General features: G+C 35.2%; 1 protein-coding gene across 1 annotated transcript; it reads right to left on the bottom strand.

Annotated features, from left to right (window-relative positions):
• Positions 1 to 5,340: 5,340 nt before the first annotated feature.
• LOC149782659 (uncharacterized) lies at positions 5,341 to 13,632 on the bottom strand. The gene is made up of 5 exons (XM_089934153.1): positions 12,894 to 13,632; positions 11,149 to 11,560; positions 10,225 to 10,337; positions 8,330 to 9,903; positions 5,341 to 6,473 (listed from the first exon to the last, which is right to left on the bottom strand). Exons 2-5 carry the CDS (start codon positions 11,557 to 11,559, stop codon positions 6,220 to 6,222), a joined length of 2,352 nt encoding a protein of 783 aa, XP_089790279.1. The 5' UTR covers position 11,560; positions 12,894 to 13,632; the 3' UTR covers positions 5,341 to 6,219.
• Between the last annotated feature and the right edge of the window lie 7,306 nt (positions 13,633 to 20,938).

Genomic DNA, 20,938 nt, shown 5'->3' with positions numbered 1-20,938 from the left:
ATAAAATATTGGGAGCACCCCACCCCAACCATTACAATCGTCACACCTTGTATGGTGACCAGACCTCCACCCTCCCGTCTATTTGAAAAATATTTACCAATATCTAAAGGTAACATCATAGCGATGCTTATAAAACTAGAATCCGAATTTCCAAGGAATATTCGAAGTTTTAAATCATACTCTAAATATGCACACAGATCGTGAAATTTTACATTTATTTTTTCAAGTTCTGAAACGTGTTTCTGTCATCAGCTGTGTATCTAAATTATAAGTGCGTTTAACATCGCACATCCACCCTAAAGGACACGGTTGCACATCTCACAAATTTACATAAGTCAGACTCCACCTTGTCTGACACTAAGCATGAACACACACGAGAAAAGTAAGGACACCAGCCCAGACAGCATGCCGCCAGTTGGCCCTATATTGTACTCCTATAGTCTAGAAGACTGTATTTATTTACCCAAATACCCCACATGTTTTCATTTCATTTTGTATGGATGATCTGTTGTGTTCAAGTCAATACAAATATATTGGCTATTATGTTTCTGGTAATCATAACGTGTAGATTTTATTTCAAGAAGAAATTTGCAACGTCAGACATTTTAAGTAAGGGAAATTTCCACATATAATGATTTACTTGTTTTCTGATTTGTCAAGTAAGTACTTGAACATTAAATAAGCGGAGTAACGAGTTTCGAAACCATTGAAATTGACAGGCCCCATGGCTTTGTTTTGCGATTCTATACATATTCTAATTCTAACTGCCCCCATCGTCTTCCACAAGTCCGTGCAAAATTATGGATTTTGAAAACATAGTTGTGGTTCCTCCAAAAGACTTACAGCGAACGAATTCTTCCAATAACAATTACGGCCAAATCAGACTTTCGAGACTCAAGAGTGATAAAAGGATTGTTACAGACGAAGCGACCTTTCTTTTGTGTGCGGAAGTGTTTTCAGTGTCAGGTGGTCAGGTAATACCTTTAAATTCTTTTATTGATAACTAAAATAGAATTGCACCTAAATATTTACACAGCCCGTAATCTCTCTCTCTCTCTCTCTCTCTCTCTCTCTCTCTCTCTAAACTAAATAAAAAAACTCCCTATGTACGATGTAATTAATGCAAAAAGCGAGTTCTGTCAAATAACGTGTTATATTTGCCGTAAAGATAACAAAATCTGTTGATATCCCTATCTAAGCTTACACAATTTATCCATCCAACAATCCATGTATGTACGCATGTATGTATGTATGTATGTATGTATGTATGTATGTATGTATCTATGTATGTATGTTTGTGTATGTGCGTGTGTGTATGTATACGTATGTACGTACATATGTGTGTCTATTTATCTATCATTCTTATGCAGCTAAAGTCCAGATGAAAATTTCTTTTCGTTCCGTTATTGTTCTGCATGCGTGATGTCTGAGAATGTATATTCATTACTGATGACTGAGTAAATTAGTGGGATTCTCACTGAGAGAATGATATCCGTATATTTTTAATTTTTCATTCGTTGAAGAATGTGGATTTTAATTTTAATTCATGTCACTGTTATTTTCGCAAGTTTTGTCTCACAGTTATCACGTTGTTTTTGTTTCAAAAGGATAAACAAGGACATTGTGTGTGTAATTTGTTGTATCGACGGCGATACCGCGTCATTGCCACGATATATTTTACATTTTAGACTAGATTCTTCATAGACCTGATGATAACATTCTACGGTCCTACCTGGTATCACATGACTTTGCATCAGATCACCTCTGCCATATATGTCATCTTGACGTATCAGTCCCTAACCCTCCACCTTTATCTGCTACTAAGGGAAACCTCCGTGTGATAAATAGAACCAAACTAATGCACGACATACAAGCAAACCTAACAACTTGCTTACCTCCTACAGCAGAACAACTCGATAACTGCCTGCGTTCATTGCTCGACAAACATGCCCCAGCTACCAAGTGCAGATTATCAATTCAAAAGTGTTCTCCGTGGTACAGCAGTGTTAGGGACCAGTGTCGCACTGCTAAAAGAGACCGCCGTAAAGCTGAGAGGCTTTGACTTTCCACCAGACTCACTATTCATAAGCAAATATATGAAGCCGCTAAGAAGAATGTCACAAATACAGTCCATGCAGCGAAATCAGCCCACTACACTACTAAGATCATGGAAAGTTTCAGCTGCAAAGAGCTCTTCGAGATTACTAACAAGCTAATATCAAGGAACAAATCTACACCACTTCCAACTACCTTCTTTCCAGTAGACCTTCCGGACATGTTCGCAAATTTCTTCCGTGACAAAATACAAACTATTAGAGATAAGCTTGACACCACAATTTCAATTGACTCGTCGTCACCATACAGTTGGGACACCATTAGCAGCATTTGAACCTGTCTCTATGGATTTCGTATGTACAGTCGTGATGAAGAGTGCACCAAAGTCATGTGAACTTGATCCAATTCCAACATCACTGCTGTTTGAGTGCTTAGATCCAGTATTGCCTTCACTAACTGATGTTTTTAATACCTCTCTCTCATCCGTGGAATTCCCATTATTTTTCAAAACTGCCATTGTAAAGCCTCTGCTGAAGAAACCATAACGATTTAAAGAACTACCGCCCAGTTTATAATCTCACATTCATATAAAAATCTTAGAAAAGGTTGTTCTATCCCAACTTGTATCTCATCTAAATTCAAACAGTCTTTTTAGCAATGTACAATCTGCATATCGCCCTTGCCACAGTACTGAAACTACTCTTCTAAAAGTAATTAATGATATTCTCTCTGCGTTGGATAGCGGAAAGATTACAGTCCTCACCCTCATTGATTTGTATGCAGCATTTGACACAATAGACCATGATATATTACTTCACCGTCTCCAGTATGAATGCCAAATTCATGATACAGCCTTACTGTGGTTCAAGTCCTACTTGGTCAACAGGACAATAATTGTATCTGCAAATGGAATACACTCCAGCCCAGTTGATCTTTGTTGTGGTGTTCCACATGGGTCTGTTCTTGGACCTGTTCTCTTCCTTCTATACACACATTCGCTCTCAAGTGTCATAGATCATCATCCAGTGTATAACCAATTGTACGCTGATGACACCCAAATATACAAATCTAGCCAACCAACTGAAGTTGATGCTACCGTCCAAGGTGTAGAGAGGTGCATTTCTGATGTGAAATCATGGATGACATGTAACAAGCTGCAGATGAATGATGATAAAACTGAGGCCATTCTGATCAAAACACAAAGACTTTCTCATTCACATCCTTTACCTCAAACAATAAATATCAGCAACACCAACATTAAATTCACACAGTCAGTACGAAACCTAGGTGTTATTCTGGACAGTACTCTCACATTGTACCAACATGTCATGAACATGAGACGCATCAGCTCAATTCGCAAATATCTTTCAGCTGATGCCACTAAAACACTTCATTAGTTCATTAGGACTTTAAAGACTGGACTATTGTAACTCAATTATGTCTGGTTCATCTCAATATCTGCTCCAGAAACTTCAAAAAGTTCAAAACACAGCTGCTCGGATCATACTTAGAGTACCACGATCACAGCAAACCTCCCCGCTGTTCTGTACCTTACACTGGCTACCCATTCGATCCAGAATCAAACACAAAATTTGTTCTCTGTGCTACGTTTCACAGTCGGACTCTAGTCCAACATACCTATCCGACCTCATCCATGTGTACACACCAGCAAGATACTTAAGCTCCTCTTCTGACAATCGTATACTCATTATTCCCACTATGAAAACAAAGTCATATGGAAAGCGTTCTTTTGCATACCATCTGCAAAGCAACGTGGAATGAATTGCCCACTGAACTTAGACACAAAGACACAGTGATCCCATTCAAGTGTGCCCTCAAAACTCACTTATTTCGACTGCAAGAACAAACTTAAAGATCTAATAATGTTTCCTACCTTAAATATTCTCAGCATGTTTTTTAATGTTTTCTAATTTCATGGTGTTTGTTTTTGTAATCATATCATTATATGTTTTTTTATTTATTTTATAGGTGTTGTCTAATGTTGTAAAGCGCTTAGATCTTCTAAAGATTATGCGCCATACAAAGTCCTCATTATTATTATTATTATTATTATTATTATTATTATTATTATATATCACATTGGACTCGGTGACAATCCTAGCATTAAATTTCAGTTTAAAAACAAACCATTCTGAGAATGCTTTTTGTCTCGGTATGCCGATTTTCGATTGTCACGATGAAAAAAGGTTTCCTGATTGTTTATGTTTTATTCGAGATCAAGAATCTTAAACTTATTACATATAACAATCATACTATGTTTTAGGCCATATTGTAATATCTCACAGTTGATTGTTAAGGACGTAAGCTTTTTCAGTATAGTAAGTATCACAAACAATATGGGGGCCCCGAGTGGCCGAGTGGTCTAAAGCGCTCTCCGTTACGGATCACTGCCATCTCACCTCTGTCTGCGTGGGTTCAAGTCTAGGATTCGGCTAATGTGGGTATGTGAGAAAGCTTGCCAGTAGCTTCTCGTGGGTCGGTGGTTCTTCCTGGGATTTTCCCGGGTTCTTCCTCCACCATTAATACTGGCCGTCATGTATAAGCTATCGTGTGCTGAAAAATGGCGTTAAACCCCACGACAACAACAACAACAAACAATATACTAAGATTTAGCAATGAGAGAAAAGGAGATTTCAGAATTTGTTTAACAAAGAGAGAGAGAGAGAGAGACCATTCTTCAGGATACAGCAGACTCTTAAGTTTTGTCTCGTTAGTGTGATTATACAGTATTGTTTACGTCGTAATCGAGACTGAATAACAACAATTCATCTTGTCGTGGAAATTGTTTCTCCAGAAATAATTATCCTTAGAGAGTAAATATTCCTTTGTCCTACAAGCGTTTTTGTTTGTTTAGAAGAGGAAACTGACTTTCTGTTGAATATGTATTGAGCTCCAAACAGACACAGGTTCAGTTAAGATCAACACCCCACTTACATGTCACGCCCCTGTCTGAAGACTATGTTTGATACAATGCGATTTTTCATATATCACTGGTTAAAGACAGGAAATGACGAGACACCGATGAAACTTATTAATTTAGACTAATGAAGATGTATCTAGAAAAAAAGATTTATTTTGTATTGCACACTAAGCCATCAATTAATACCTACAAATAATATATATATATATATATATATATATATATATATATATATATATATATATATATATATATATATATATATATATATATGCAGTACAAGTGCAATAAAATGATAATGATAAAGTCCATTCATACGAATTTTGTTACACTGAATACTGATGGATGTTTTAAAATAAATATATTTGCATACGTACATTATTTTAATAATGTGGCGCATCATACAAATAAGTGTCATTAAAATATGTTTTCAATTCAAGAAAATGGCATAATGTTGTATTTGACCTTTTCATACAACATCTTTAACAGCATGCCCTGTACGATATTTCGTCCACGCTATTCCAGAAGGACTGAAGAAGTAAAATAATAGGTAAAAGCAATGCATCATGGGAAAATTACTGCTAAAATATTTTTAACTTCAGGCGCAGTAATAATTATATTGGATGTACGTAAAGTGTGTGTTCATGCGTAAATGTATGAAAATGTGTTTCATTTTAGATTATTTTGGTGATTGGGGCAATTTTGATTAAGAATTCTAATATTAGGGTGATGTATTTGAAACGTCCGCGGAAAAAACCCAACCTCAGATTGCTTGACATGAAACATGGAGCTTTTAAAGAAATGTTGGTAGCTCCAGGATTTATTATACAAGTTTCTCGTCAAAGCTCAATTCGTTTCATGGGCTAATCCGACTATTCAATGCTAAAATTGTACTATTTTAATTCACCCATCGATATAAAATAAGAACATTATCGTATGGAAACAGTATTGTACACATTCCATAACTTATAACAATTAGAAAACAACTGGATAGTATGTAAATCCCTGTTCATACTGAGAAGTCTATCAGATAAATATTTATATTTGAGGTAAATTATTTTATGGGTATCCATGATAGAACTTGTCACGAAAGTATGTTAGCCTATTACTAACACAGTAATACTCGATCTGAACTGAAAATGTAGCACTCTAAAACTCATTTGCCGTGAGGCTCAATTTTTCATGCTCCAAGAAGGTTTAACGTCATTTCACTTACATCCACATCACGCATGTGGCAACCCCCTGGATGATTGACTGTAATCACACAGGCCTGGCACGCACTTCAGGAGCGACGGGTCATAGCGCGTGCCACGACGACAGTGTTGCACGTATAATTTACCGTACCAACATTTTGCATACAAATGGCAAGAATTCGTACATTGATACTGCAGAGTGGAGCACAGTCCTGTGTCTTTTCCTTCTTCGCTGAGAACTGCACACGGTTTGTTCACAACGCATCCGTACCCTAGGTCACAGCCTGGTTAATAAACAACAGATAAGTAATTATTGGAAGGGACTGAAGCAAAGCAAAAAAAAAAAAAAAAAATCACAGCGCAGATGAAAACAACTTCAAAAACTTCATACCTATTTGCCTATCCTTGTGTTTGCATGTCTAATATGTTTATTGTTTGTCTCTTTGCCCTATTGATGAAATCAATCCTTTCTTTCAAATAAGATATTTTGTCCGAAACGGAAGAAATGGCTTTTATATACAACCGACTATCTGCTACATTGAGAAAGAATCATCACCTGGTAATGTGTCTTTTTTATTTATTAAATTGCATACGGATAATTCACCTGTTTCAAGAATGTGCAAAATGAAAGACATTATCATGTAACCTATCAAGTTTAATAGATGATTTCAGACAAAAAAAAACGTATATTATGTTTCAAGAAAAATAAAAGAGATCAAAATTAGATGCAATATACACTTTGCAGGATAATGTAAAAAATAAGGGGCAAACATTCATCTAAATCTTTATTCCTTCTCTAAATATTTGCCGACGATATTCTAGTTGTCTGTGAAAATGGATATGCTGATTGATATTATAATATAAGTGATGATGATGAAGGAGATAACACAAGTCTTTTTTCAAGCACAAGATAACAAATGTTTATAAGTACAATTCAGTATATGTCAAACAGAAAGTGTGTATAAGTAGCAAAAACAGGTGCTGTATAATACAGGTAAGCAAAAACATGTGCTGTATAATACAGGTAAGCAAAAAACAGGTGCTGTATGATACAGGTAAGCAAAAACAGATGCTGTATAATACAGGTAAGCACAAGGACAATTATACAGTTTAAAAATAAATTTTCACGAAACAGATGCATTGAAGGAAATGAAATTAAGAATGACCGGTAGAATACAGAATATATGGAAAGAAAACGCATAGATAAAAGAAATAGGTCACAACATTAATAAATGATATTCTAAAAATATAACTTTGCCGAATCAAAATGCAAAATGTAATATATCCGGGGGAAAAAAACAAATTTAAAACTCACATGGATTTCAGTGTTACCATGTTCAGTTAAAGAAGGAAATAAAATATCTAAGTAAATGATAAGTATTTTATAGACTTCACAACCCTAAAAAGTGAAAGTTAAATGTATATCTGAAGCAATGGTTGAATTTGGTCAGCATTTGCCTTTGTGTTTCTTAAGGCATTTATCTGAAATAGGTTAGTGCTTGTAAGGAGTTTACTTTATAATAGAATCGTATTAGAGCAATAGTAAGCAGCATTGTTAGTCACAATTCCTTCTTCTTTTAACTGAATTCTAACATTATTACTTGGCAGTTTTTCTTTTTCTGCTTCGTAAGGTCCGTGTTCAGAAATCGAAAAAATCTTCTCCACAGTGGCAACTTTGTCATCAGGTAATAGTTGATACAAAACAGCAGAGTTTATAACTATGAAATGTTATGGTGCAGATCCCAGATTATTCCTGATAATCGACCTTTTTTTTTTTTGGTTTTTTTTTTATAAAAGCTGCTATATACCAGGAGGTTACAAAATATGTTTAGTTCTTCCCATGGGCATGAGACACGTTTATGCTGAAAAAGTTTCTTTATTTCCATTCTTACCGAAATAACTACGAAATAGCAACATTTATTTGAAGAAACAGATATCACTGAATCAAGACAACTTTTGGATTTGCGTATTGTGATATTTTCTTTCTAATGCGTGTTATTCCCTTAACTATAGCATGATCTTTTCTAGTAGAACGTCAATTATACGCGGTTTAATAAGTGAAATATATACGATAATTAAAGCATGCAAACAATGCAACATAAAGATATCAAGCAACAAAGAAGCCGAAGCATCTACCTACCGGGTTTATCAGTGCCCTTATTCGGTCCTTTATTGGGTCTTTGTCCCTTGTCAGGTTTACGAATTACATGGCCAGCCGGAACGGCCTGTTTCACAGGTGGCTGTTTACTAGGCCAGAACCAGTCTGTCTGGAAATCGCAATAAAAGGCGATTAAGATATTTTCATTGCTGAATTGGGGGCAGGTGGTATCGGACTTAAAATCCCAGATGTCCATTACCGCATTTCCGAAGTCAGTACCGTAATGTCTCGGGAAGGCAGAAGTAAGCCGGACAGCTCCAGTGCAGGGACGGTAGATATTCGAATTTGGTACTTTACACACAGGTCTGCACACTCTTCCGCAAGAGTCGGTAGCTTGGAGTAAGGCCAACGAGCTTTCCGTTGCCGGATTCTTCACTGCAATATAAGCGGTGGATACGGTAATGGCTACACGACGATCAACGATGGCGTACTCTTTATATATTCCGTCGTAATTTAGTCCAACAGATTTGATGTAGACGGACGAGATCCTCTTGTCTCCTTCTACACATTTCTCATATTTGGCAGGTTTTCCGCTTTTAAAGTATTGATTCACATGGCTATAGGCGCTTGGGGCATAAATATCGTTTGTCTTGCTGGTTCTGCCGTTATAGATGGGGTAGGAACCATAGCTTTTGTACTCCGGAGGTCTTCGATAGATGACCTTCACTGGAACGTAGACCCACTGACGGATGTCACTCTTTCCATTCAGACAGTAGTGGTTTTGATAAGGTTTGTCGTGTTCGTTATGATGATCATGTGTAGGTGGGTATGGACACCCAGTAGGCGGTATTATAGGGGGAGCTACTGTGGTGCGCAACGTTTGGTCATTCTCCCACTGGATTACTTCCGCCAGCGTTCTGGAGACGCAGTGAGCATTATTTCTGAAAACAACGCATTTGAGATATTTAGACCCACAGTCTGGGTTCTGTACAGTGCAGGTTGGTGGGGGTTCATACTCGTAAATCTGCGATGTGAATGTGTTACTCAATCCGTCTATCACTGTCATCTCAGCGAATCCGAGTGCCGCATCAGGTGCGTGCAGTTCTGCAGCTCCCATGGTGGTGGGGTTCTCGGGGTAGTCAGTCTCAATATTCACTCCATTTCTCTGGGAATTTAATCGAAATGCCTCCCAGACAAAGTCTATAAACGTATGGTGGCTCCAGAAAGCGGGGTCAAATGCAGACGTCTGTAACATGGCCATCTGACCGTCAATCCATCTATGGATTCCATTATGATGAAACTCCAAATCAGTCTCGATAGCTGAGTCGGCCCCACATATTTCTCTCATTCTGGTCATCCTTGTCACGTTCACAATCGCTTCATCGGTCATTGGTGGTCCATCAGTCCCAATATTCCTTATGAGCGGACCAGCGGAGGTTGACCATCCACTTCCCAGAATTCCACCCGACACTTCACCTGATCCCGTGCCCAGGAGACGGTCAGTGAATAAAACGGTACTGGTTGGTTGATCCATTCTCGCCTCCAGACGTGAGTCCCAATAAGGGACTGTCACTTCTGAAAACTCGGGGCCCTGGTCCCTCAGCATATTTTCATACCTGGTAAATAAATAAATAAATAAATTATTCGCATAAAAATAATTCAAATAAACATTTATCGTTCATGAAATTTTAGACTAAGGTACGAATTTGAAATCTAAGTTTTTTGTGAGTTGCTTGTGATTATGGGGGGGGGGGGTTGCTGCCATAAAAGATAAAACTAAATATATAAAAAAATGTCCAATTACCTGCATGTTATATTTAAAAGAGGTTAACATAGAAATAGCGGTAAACAAACTAACTGAATACATTTTGATATGGAAAATAAATGAAAGTCAAATTAAATATAAAACACTGGAATCAAATATTGAAAATAATTACATCAATAGATATACTCTGTGCCAGCCGAAAAAGTTGCATCCTCCGTGAGCTGAGATGGATGTAATTCCGGTATGAAATTCTGCCAGTGCCTCGTACACGTTTGGTGTTGTGGTCTGGAATGAAGGATGTAAACATTAAATAAACGCTTAGATGCAATATGGCTTTAGATTTTCGATAACTTTTGTTTTTAAAATTAAAAATAGTCCTGAAACGTATTCCTTTAATATCGCTCGAAAATATCAACAGCGATTTAAATCTTCTCTATTTACTATTTTGTTTTCTTCTTTTTCTTCTTTTTCGCCATCGTTGTTCTATTTGTACAATAATTTTTGATAGTATCATTATAATTTAAAATCATTATCGCAATCATCGTTATCACAAGCGTCATTATTATTATTATTATTAGTAGTAGTAGTAGTAGCAGCAGTACTAGTCGTAGTAGTAGTAGAAGTAGTAGTAATAGTGGTAGTAGTAGTAGTAGTAGTGTTAGTAATAGTAATAGTAGTAGTACTAGTAATAGTAGTAGTAGTAAGTGTACTAGTAGTAGTAGCTAGTAATAGTAATAGTAGTAGTAGTAGTAGTAGCAGCAATAGTAGTAGATTTAGTAGTAGTAGTAATAGTAGTAGCAGTAATAATATTAGTAGATGTAGTAGTAGTAGTAGTAGTAGCATTAGTAGTAGGTGTAATAGTAGTAGTATTAGTAGTAGTAGTTAGTAATAGTAATAGTAGTAGTAGTAGTAGCAATAGTAGTAGATGTAGTAGTAGTAATAGTAATAGTAGTAGTAGCAATAGTAGTAGGTGTATTAGTAGTAGTAGTAGCAATAGTAGTAGGTGTAGTAGTAGTAGCAGCAATAGTAGCAAGTTTAGTAGTAGTAGCAATAGTAATAGTAGTATTAGTAGCAATAGTAGTAGGTGTAGTAGTACCGTATTCGTTTTAGCTGCTCTGACAGCCTTGAAGTAGAGGTCAAGTTCTCTTTCAGTCAACATACGGATCTCCTTTCTTTTTCTCTTTGGTCCACTAGGAGCGACTTGGCGCTTCACATGGCCTGTATGATGGACAGACTGAAACACCTGATCAGAAAGATGATGTACTAGTTGTCTTGTCCCAGTAGAAGCGTTTCTACCACCATGTACGATATTGTCATGCTGCCATTTATACACGTTTGTACACCATGACTGAATGGCATTTGCCGGGGTGCTCGACATGGAAGTCTTTTTATGTGCTACGTAAAAGTTCCATGTTAGCTCTTCAGGGATGTCTGTTTGATCCACTGTTGCTTGAACATATGACGACAGGCCGATCATGATCACTGTGAGTGAAAAAACCCAGATCATTCTGAAATGAAGAAAGTTAAAAATGAAACTAACGAATATATCTGGTATTTGTCAAACCTAAATACTTAGCTCCAACCCTTTACTCTCATTTACCCGCAAACAAATCGTGAAAGATACATGGCAGCCTTTCTCTTCAGCTGCAGCTGATACATTTATTATTATTATTATTATTATTATTGTTATTATTATTATTATTATTATACACTTCAAATATGCATACTATTTATATCAATCACATCACTTCGACAGATCTTCTATGTCGCGTATAACAATTCATTTTATGGTCAACTCGAACGTTACTAACAATATGTAATATATATGTACTTCTATACTTAATGCCTTTAGATATATCAAAAATGGAGCTTGAGAGTTTCGTTTTTAAATTCAAGTAAATTGAGGTGTGGGCGGGGTCAAGTCTAAATAAATGACTATTAACCACTGACCTTACATAAGGTTGACCGGTTGCAAGCAGCTAGCGTCTGCAAATTAACTATCCATGAGCATCAAGTCCTAATGCCAAAGTTTCTTTTCCGCAGATTTATATTACAAAATAAGACCACTGTTCAAACAGATCCCGTTCAATCAGGTCGCTGTTGAATCAGATCACGCTCAAACATATCACTGTTTAAACAGATCAGAAATAGATCACTGTTGAAGCAGATCACTGTTGACACAGATCACGTTGAAAAGTAAATATCAGTATCTGCCTACTATACTATTTATTGGGTAACGTTAAATTAATATCTAGCTAGCCTGAGCGCTTTCGTGTCTTTAAAAGGTTGAATTCCTGTAGAAACAGCCATGTAAATTTATGCAAACATAACCGTTTTTTTAATTATTTGTTTGTCTCATCTATGTTTTGTATTTGCCATTGAAAAAGACTCAATAAAGAGTCGAAAGCGCTTAGGCTAGCTAGATACTAGTTTCGCACTGTTCGTTGTCAGTTTATTGCATTTATCTTAATCAATCCCTGACACACGTGACCCTTTGCTGGATCCAGTACACTTGAAAGAATTGTTATTCGCCAAATGATTTGTATATATATATATATATATATATATATATATATATATATATATATATATATATATATATATATATATATATATATATATATATATATATATATATATATATATATATATATATATATCTTTGGTTAGCAGTCACTTTTGCGGAACTTATATTGCAAAACAATATCTTGTAGACGACCATTTTAGAACCCATTTTATTTTTATTAAATGATAAATATGGATAAATAACAGCAGCGGTGAACGTAGCATTGAAATAACTCATTCGAGTGAATTTAGTTAGATCACTTGGATGACACTTACCTTACTATGAAAGTTCACTCCTATAAATATACCTTGTTTTAATCCCGTTTCAAACCGTTTTGGTTTCCTTTAAGATTACAAGGAATCTTTTATTCATCAAAAATTGAAAGTTAGAAGACTTTCACATCTGTTTAATCCGATAAACTTTACACACAACGTGGGTGTGTGTGTGTGCGCGCGTGTTACAAGACCTGGCAAATTTGTTCTGATCACAGATTTCAGAGAGCATATATTATTGCCGGCATGCAGAGGGAAATCCTTGACTCGGCCAATAAAAATATCTGTGGGAAGGTTGGTATATCAGGTCTGACAATTTGTTTTGTATCCTAGTCAATCAGTTCAGCAATGACAAGTTAGCCGGCCCGTGACGTTTTAAACGTCGCTGTCATGATGGATTGCAAACAATCGACTGTGAATGAAACAAGCACCGACCAGTCATAACGGGACGTAAGCAAGACACAAGTCTAATCTGCTTCGTTGTCACGAGCACGTTCACCTGTTCTTTTTTGGAGGGGAGAGGTGTTTCTTGTTTTTCCCCATTATTTACCTAATCAGAAACATACACGTGCTTAACCTTATTCAAATATTCAACAGTACATGACAATGATATATGTGGTTAACCTTGTTCAAAGATTTAATAGCTCATGACAATAATATGTCTGAACTAAGATGACGTCAGAATTCGGATTTAAGTGCACAGCTAAACTGTATTTTTTATCAGAGTCTCAATCAGCCGACCCTGGACAGAATCTCCAGAGAGAACGATTTAACAATTCTCTAATCTGAAGGATACTATTATTTCTTCACAATTAAAAATGTGCTTCATTTTATTCATCATTTTTCTGTGTGACCCAGGGATAGCACTTTCCGCTCTGTATCGTACTTGTGCTGTTATCTATCTGTATATATATATATATATATATATATATATATATATATATATATATATATATATATATATATATATGTGTGTGTGTGTGTGTGTGTGTGTGTGTGTGTAGAGACAGAGAGACAGAGGGAGAGAGGGGAGAAAGGGAGGAAGAGAAAACGACGAATTTCGAGACAGCATCTAAGCGTTTCAAACTAATAAAGATTGTCTTCAGGGGACAGGCACCTTTTATGCACAAAACAAACGCTAAATGAAATAATTTCAAAGCGGTCTTCAAATGAGTTAACTACATTTAGTACCTTCATTTAGTCTTTCTGTCAGATTAACATATGTTTGTAACAGGAATCCAATTGACCAGAAAACCAAATTATTTTTTCGCATATATATATATATATATATATATATATATATATATATATATATATATATATATATATATATATATATATATATTCTAGCTATCTCTGACAAGTAAATTCTACTCCCACTGACCTATCGAAACGCAGTCTTTCCATCGTCTTAATCATATTCTCCAGGTTGTGCCAAAATATATCTTTACATCTCTGGTTGAAGAATCTTAGAAATGTACTTAGAAATGTATTTTCATTATTAACGCCATGAATACACCAAACATTGCCAAATCCAAGTGTAAAATAGAAGCTTTCAACATTGTTAGCCTAGCAATTATAATGTTCCCCCCATTTAAAATATAAATCGTAGCATTATTTGAGATATATTTTCCGCTATATTTAGAAGTCTTAGCCAATATTTTAAAATACGTTTATATCTTATTCACTGTGTACTAATTTTTCCAAATTTTTTATAAGCGAATGCTTTTGGAGTAGACTTAGATGTACCAAGGATATATTTAGAAAATGACAAATCACCTTTTTCAATATCATTGGCATCGTAAAAACCCCAAACCTCAGCCCCATAATCAAACAGACAAAACAATCAAGTTACGGATAATCTGCCAAATTTTGAAAGACTTTGCTTCAATATATGCACAGCCCTGCAAGAACAGAGGTTTTGGCACAGATACCACGATTTTTTAAATTTATTTTTAAAGAAAATATCCACATTAAATATGCAACCTAAATACTTATAATATGATTCAATTTTTACATCTGTATGACCTTAGTTTTATTACTTCTGAGATAGCCACCTCTGCGAAATCCAATATTATTATTATTATTATTATTATTATTATCTTACCATTTAAAGTATTGTATGTGTTGATGTGTATATGAGTAGGTGTTCATGCAATATTATTCTGTATTACTTTTATATATATATACATTGATACAAATAATAATATCATGCAGGTTAGAGAAGTTTTAATTAAAAATTATCTAACCTGTATGATAGTATTATTTATATTAAAATATTAATTCTGCCTAAAATTATCAAGCATTATTGTATAGGAATCAAGGGATAGCACTTTCCCTTCTGTCTGGAGTATATTTATGATTCTCTTTTTTCCTCTCTCTCTCTCTCTCTCTCTCTCTCTCTCTCTCTCTCTTTTATATATATGTATGCAAAATAATGATGCTTTCTACCTCGTCCTCTAATTATAAATATACTCTGTTCATCGCGGACATGTCACTCCTTGTGACTAATACCTTGTGAATTAACGCTAGTGACTAAAGCTACCTTTAATTAATGACAAGCAAGTCTGAGGTCAAAAAAAGTTTATCGTTTGTCATACGTACGAACTCCCACAATTAACGCAAACATTTATCAGGAAACTGTACGACAAGAATAGGTACCACTTGTCAAAATATATCGTATTTTATGAAATAGATATACACGTATTTAAACCTTTTACTGCGAATGAAAAGATTATATCTATATATATATATATATATATATATATATATATATATATATATATATATATATATATATATATATATGAATGATTACAGATTATACATTTTATATCATGATTTCAATAACCAATTTTCTTCAAGTGTTTGTTGTACCTAAAACAGTTTTATTTTGTAGAACGCGTACACGTTATTAAAGTAAAATAAGATTCCAGTTGCGGACCACTCTCTGTATCAGAGAAAAATGTATGCAGGAAATAAAAACTCATGCAATACTCCATTTACCCAGTCTTTTGGAATTATGATGTTGTTCTAACATTTATGATTCTCTCTCTCTCTGTCTCTCTGTCTCTGCGTATATATATATATATATATATATATATATATATATATATATATATATATATATACATATATATTATGTCTGCAAAATGGAATCCACTCCAGCCCTATGTTGTGGTGTCGCACAGGGGTATGTTGTTGGATGTGTTCTCTTCATTCTATACAATTTGTACACTGACGACACCCAAATATACAAATCTAGCTACCCAACTGAAGTTGATGCTACCATCCAAGATGTAGAGAGGTCCATTTCTGATGTGAAATCATGGATGACATGTAACAAGCTGCAGATGAATGATGATAAAACATAGTACGCAACCCAGGTGTCAGTCTTGATAGTACTCTCACGTTGCACCAACATGGCATGAACATATGCAAGGCTTCATATTCTGAGCTCTATTCGCAAATATCTTTCAGTTGATGCCACTAAAACACTTGTGTGTTCATTAGTACTTTCAAGGCTGCACTATTGTAACTCAATTTTGTCTGGTTCATCTCAATATCTACTTCAGAAACTTCAAAAGATTCAACACACAGCTGCTCGGATCATACTTAGAGTACCAGGACAAGAGCACACCTCCCCGCTGTTCTGTACCCTACACTTGGCTATCCATTCGATCCAGAATCAAACACAAACTTTGTTCTCTGTGCTACGTTTCACTGACGGACTCCATGACAACATACCTATCCGACCACACCCATGTGAACACACCAGTAAAATATTTACGCTTCTCTTCTGACAATCGTATACTTATTATTCCCACTACGAAACCGAAGTCATATGGACAACGTTCTATTACATACCAGGGCCCAGCAACGTGGAATGAATTCCACACTGAACTTAGACACAAAGACACAGTGATCCCATTCAAGAGTGCTCTTAAAACCACTTATTATCGACTGCAAGAACAAACTTAAATACCTAATAATGTTCCCTACCTTAAATATTTTCAGCATATTTTTATGTTTTCTAATTTCATAGTGTTTTTTTTTTTTGTAATAATATCATTATATCTGTTTTTTTATGTTATAGGTGTTGTATAATGTTGTAATGCGCTTTGAGCTTCTAAAGATTAGGCTCTATACAAAGTCCTCATTATTAGTAATATTATAATATATATATATATATATATATATATATATATATATATATATATATATATATATATATATATATATATAGGCAAGAGAGGATTCACTGTATTAATTGTTAAATTTATATGCATATAAGTATATATTTGTATTTATATACGTATATACGTATATGTATGTTTGTATATGTGTATTTAACCATTTGCATAAAATGTAATAGGTGAGTTCATGGTCCTCAACCCCTTAGCACGAGATGTATCTGTGGCAATGAAAAATATATACAGTGACGTTCATGAACTCCTGTTGTGCTTGAGCTGGGATTTTGTGTTCAGAGAGTACGGTGACTGGTTCAGTGCTAAAACACTTCTGAGAATACAGGCAATAGTTAGTATTCAAACAAGTTCCGAGAATACAAAAAATCTGGTAGAGTACTCAGAAACGTTTAAGAGTAGGGTGATTCTCAAATATTAGAATTCATGTTTTATAGAATGCATTGGAGTTGGATATTGAGTTATCACCCTTGAAATATTCATATAATTATGTTAAATCCTTCACTGAGTTTTCGTCATGGACAGCTGAATGCAATATATTAGACACTGAAATTGTACAAAATGAGAAATTGATAAGCTGATCTTAATTTATTCTAAACGTTCTCGAATCTATAAGTAGAAATATCTATATCGTCGATCTTCTGACGGGTTGGGAACTATTATGAAGAAATAAAGAAGTTTAAGTTGATACATCAGGCACTGTGATGAACCATCATGACCCTAGTTTCCATCAAGATACACACTCGACAGCTGAGTACGACATAAGCGTTGAAATCTCAATCAACACGGATGTCTAAAGTTGTCTGCGTTTGTATCTGACGTTTGACTTTTTTCATGAAGAAAGGAATGCGTCGGTCAGACTAAAGTATCAAGGAAATTTATATTCATCGAAAGTGCACATCGATATACCTCTGTTCTGTTCTGATGAAAATCGAATCTAAAATTGACATCCCGAATCAAACTATTAGACGAGAATGCTCCAAATGGGTGCAAATTATCATCTTTATAGCATGATTGGTGACACGGACCAAACTATTATAAGAAATGAGCTCGTTTACTAATATAGTGTGCTCCATACGATGTTCAGCGAATAAAGACTCAGGATCATAATTCAGATCAAGACCGATAGGCCAACACGAAACGCGTTATCGCGCATGCTCTAAATAACTAGATATTCACCTTTAATACTGAGGCTATGCAAAGTAACACGGAAACATTTAAAGTGACAAATCATTGGCTGAATCCCCTCTGTGATGTCTTCTCGTATGTACATATTTAAAACACTGTTTGTCTGGTAACCTATTCCTAAACAAAAAAACCAACCAAAGAATACTATTTCAGTTCCAACACAAGATGATTTACTTACATTTTTAAACAGTCATAAAAGGAAAAGAAACGTCATTAAAGTTGAAATTAATTGAATTACGTTATTTCTGTGACGCATACAATTTACCGTGAAATATCCGGGAAGTTTTCATTTTACGTTATCTAATTTTGCATCACAAATTAGAAGAAAAGAAAACATTCATTTGTTTCACGCGATAAGACAGCCATCATTATCGTGCAGGCCAGTATATCTTAATAATGCAACTTTCATCTTGTTCCATAATGCAGTGGTCGCAATTCTGCCTGAGCAACGCATCTTGGCAAACCGCAGTTTTGCACCGTTGAATGAAACTACAACGTTGACACGGAGATATCTCAACAAATTTTTCCGATTCCCGCCGTGGCTAATTTGAGATCCTTTGTCAAAAAACGGTTTTTATAAAGATTGACTTTTTTCAAAACGGAAACTATCTTCTGCTATTCAAAGTAATGCTTAGTTGTGATAATCCGTGTTTCAGTTTTTACGCACAATGTGTGGCAAATCAGAATCATTTCATGATTCTCCGTTCTATAATATAAATGTCCGCACACATTCTTTTTGCATAGTTGATAACTTCAACTGATATTTGAATAACTTCGAACACTGGCTTGTCATTGCAAAAGTTAGTCGAAAAGTACAAATAATGCGTGATCGTGACAAGAGGAGCACACAACTTTAATGGACTGATAAATAAGCAATTTTTCGGTGCCGGTCCGTGTTTACACAAATACCTTTCTCTCAAATACACCTGTGATGGATTCGCTCTTGTACCCAGTCATTCTTTCGATGTTAAACTTACGAAGTATACTTTTTAAGTCAATTGCCACAAGCGTTTTCGGCCCATTTACAATGCACCACGCTATTGGTTAGTTGGCATTACATGCTAAAAGAGGCAACGCATTAAATCCAGTAGATGTCGCTAGGACAAAGCACCAATATAGCTGTTCGTTCCGCCAAGGTGTATATAGGGTTATCGGAACCTTGGCCAGCGAGGACACAAAGGATGACACACGAAGTGCTTTTGACATGTACGAAGAAAGACATAATAAATGCTCTGGAAAAGAACAGTTGCTTTTGTCACACATTTTTTTTCAATCCTGCCCACCCACCCCCCTCCCCCGTAATGCGAGTGGTTAAAAGCGACTAATAGAGGCAGGGCATGCATTTGCTTAGTGGCTAGCGCGCTCAATTCGTGACCGGAAATGTGGTGGTTAGAATCATGCCATCTGGTCAGCCAAGGTTAACTACTGTAGTGTGTCATGTTAAAGGAAACAAATATGATTTTGGGTTCTTAAAATTGTTCATGATGCACACTGAATCAAAGACACTTTCATTGATGCTTGTGTACTGGTCTTAAAACGATGGGAATATATTCAAAAATTAAAATTTGCTTGTTTGTTTTATGTTGTTTGCTGTGTTTGTATTTGTTTCTGGTTCTTAGTTTTTAGATTTTGTTTTTTATTATCGCCGTAACAGATGTTTTTCTCAATGTATACACGAATCAAGATTGACAGAGTTATACATGCATTTTTAACGCTGTATAATTGCTGCTCGGAATTATGAGCTTCTTTTATTAATGGCTTTAACGTTACCGCCCATTACTTTTGGAAACTCTTGGGGGCCATATTTACACTGTGTATTGCAGTTTTGACTTGATATGTGTCACTGGCAAACTGGAACAACAAATGATTAAAGTTTTGATTTAATTTGGTCTCACCTAGAAACCTGTTGGGTGGCAATCCTAGCTCCTTTGATAATCCACATATACTGGACATCAAATACATCTTACATATTGTAAGAAAAATTATTAATACAGCGTCTGTCTTCGATCTTTCGTTACAATGACTAATTCTTTATATGTATCACTTTTTCCACAAACTGTCGTAGTTTGTTTGGCACTATATACAAGTTTTGCACATATTCTTCATTTAATAACAGTAATAAAAAGATCCATAATTTATTCAGGTTGTCGTAATTAGTTAACAACTAGTTTACATCATTACCCTGTAAATTAAAACAAATTTACATTAATTAGTATCGACTTTACAGATACAGACTGAACGGAAATTGATACAAAGTTGGCAAGGCTAACATAATGTTAACACACACACACACACACAGATATATATATATATATATATATATATATATATATATATATATATATATATATATATATATATCACCACAACAGAAATGTTATAAGGTCACGTGTTCAAGATTGATCATTGAAATGCTTGTACGGTATACATTCCTAAACGCTGAGTAATTATTGCCACTGTTCCATAACAATACGTCAACAAGCGATTTCTCAAACTTTCTTGTCCCATCCTTTGTTATGAATATTTCATTGTTTTCATTCAACCGTGTGATATTCTTTGTGTCATTGATCCTTACAAGCTTTAAAACATTCATATACAATGACACTACATAATTGTAGACCTTGAAAATAAGAACAGCTTTTCTAGAACAAAATC

The sequence above is a fragment of the Sinohyriopsis cumingii genome, chromosome 15, assembly GCF_028554795.1.
Source record: "Sinohyriopsis cumingii isolate HCF-2022 chromosome 15, ASM2855479v2, whole genome shotgun sequence".
Lineage (NCBI taxonomy): Eukaryota > Metazoa > Mollusca > Bivalvia > Unionida > Unionidae > Sinohyriopsis > Sinohyriopsis cumingii.
The sequence above is the reverse complement of the archived record's forward strand: the minus strand, read 5'-3'. Positions and strand labels throughout refer to the sequence as shown.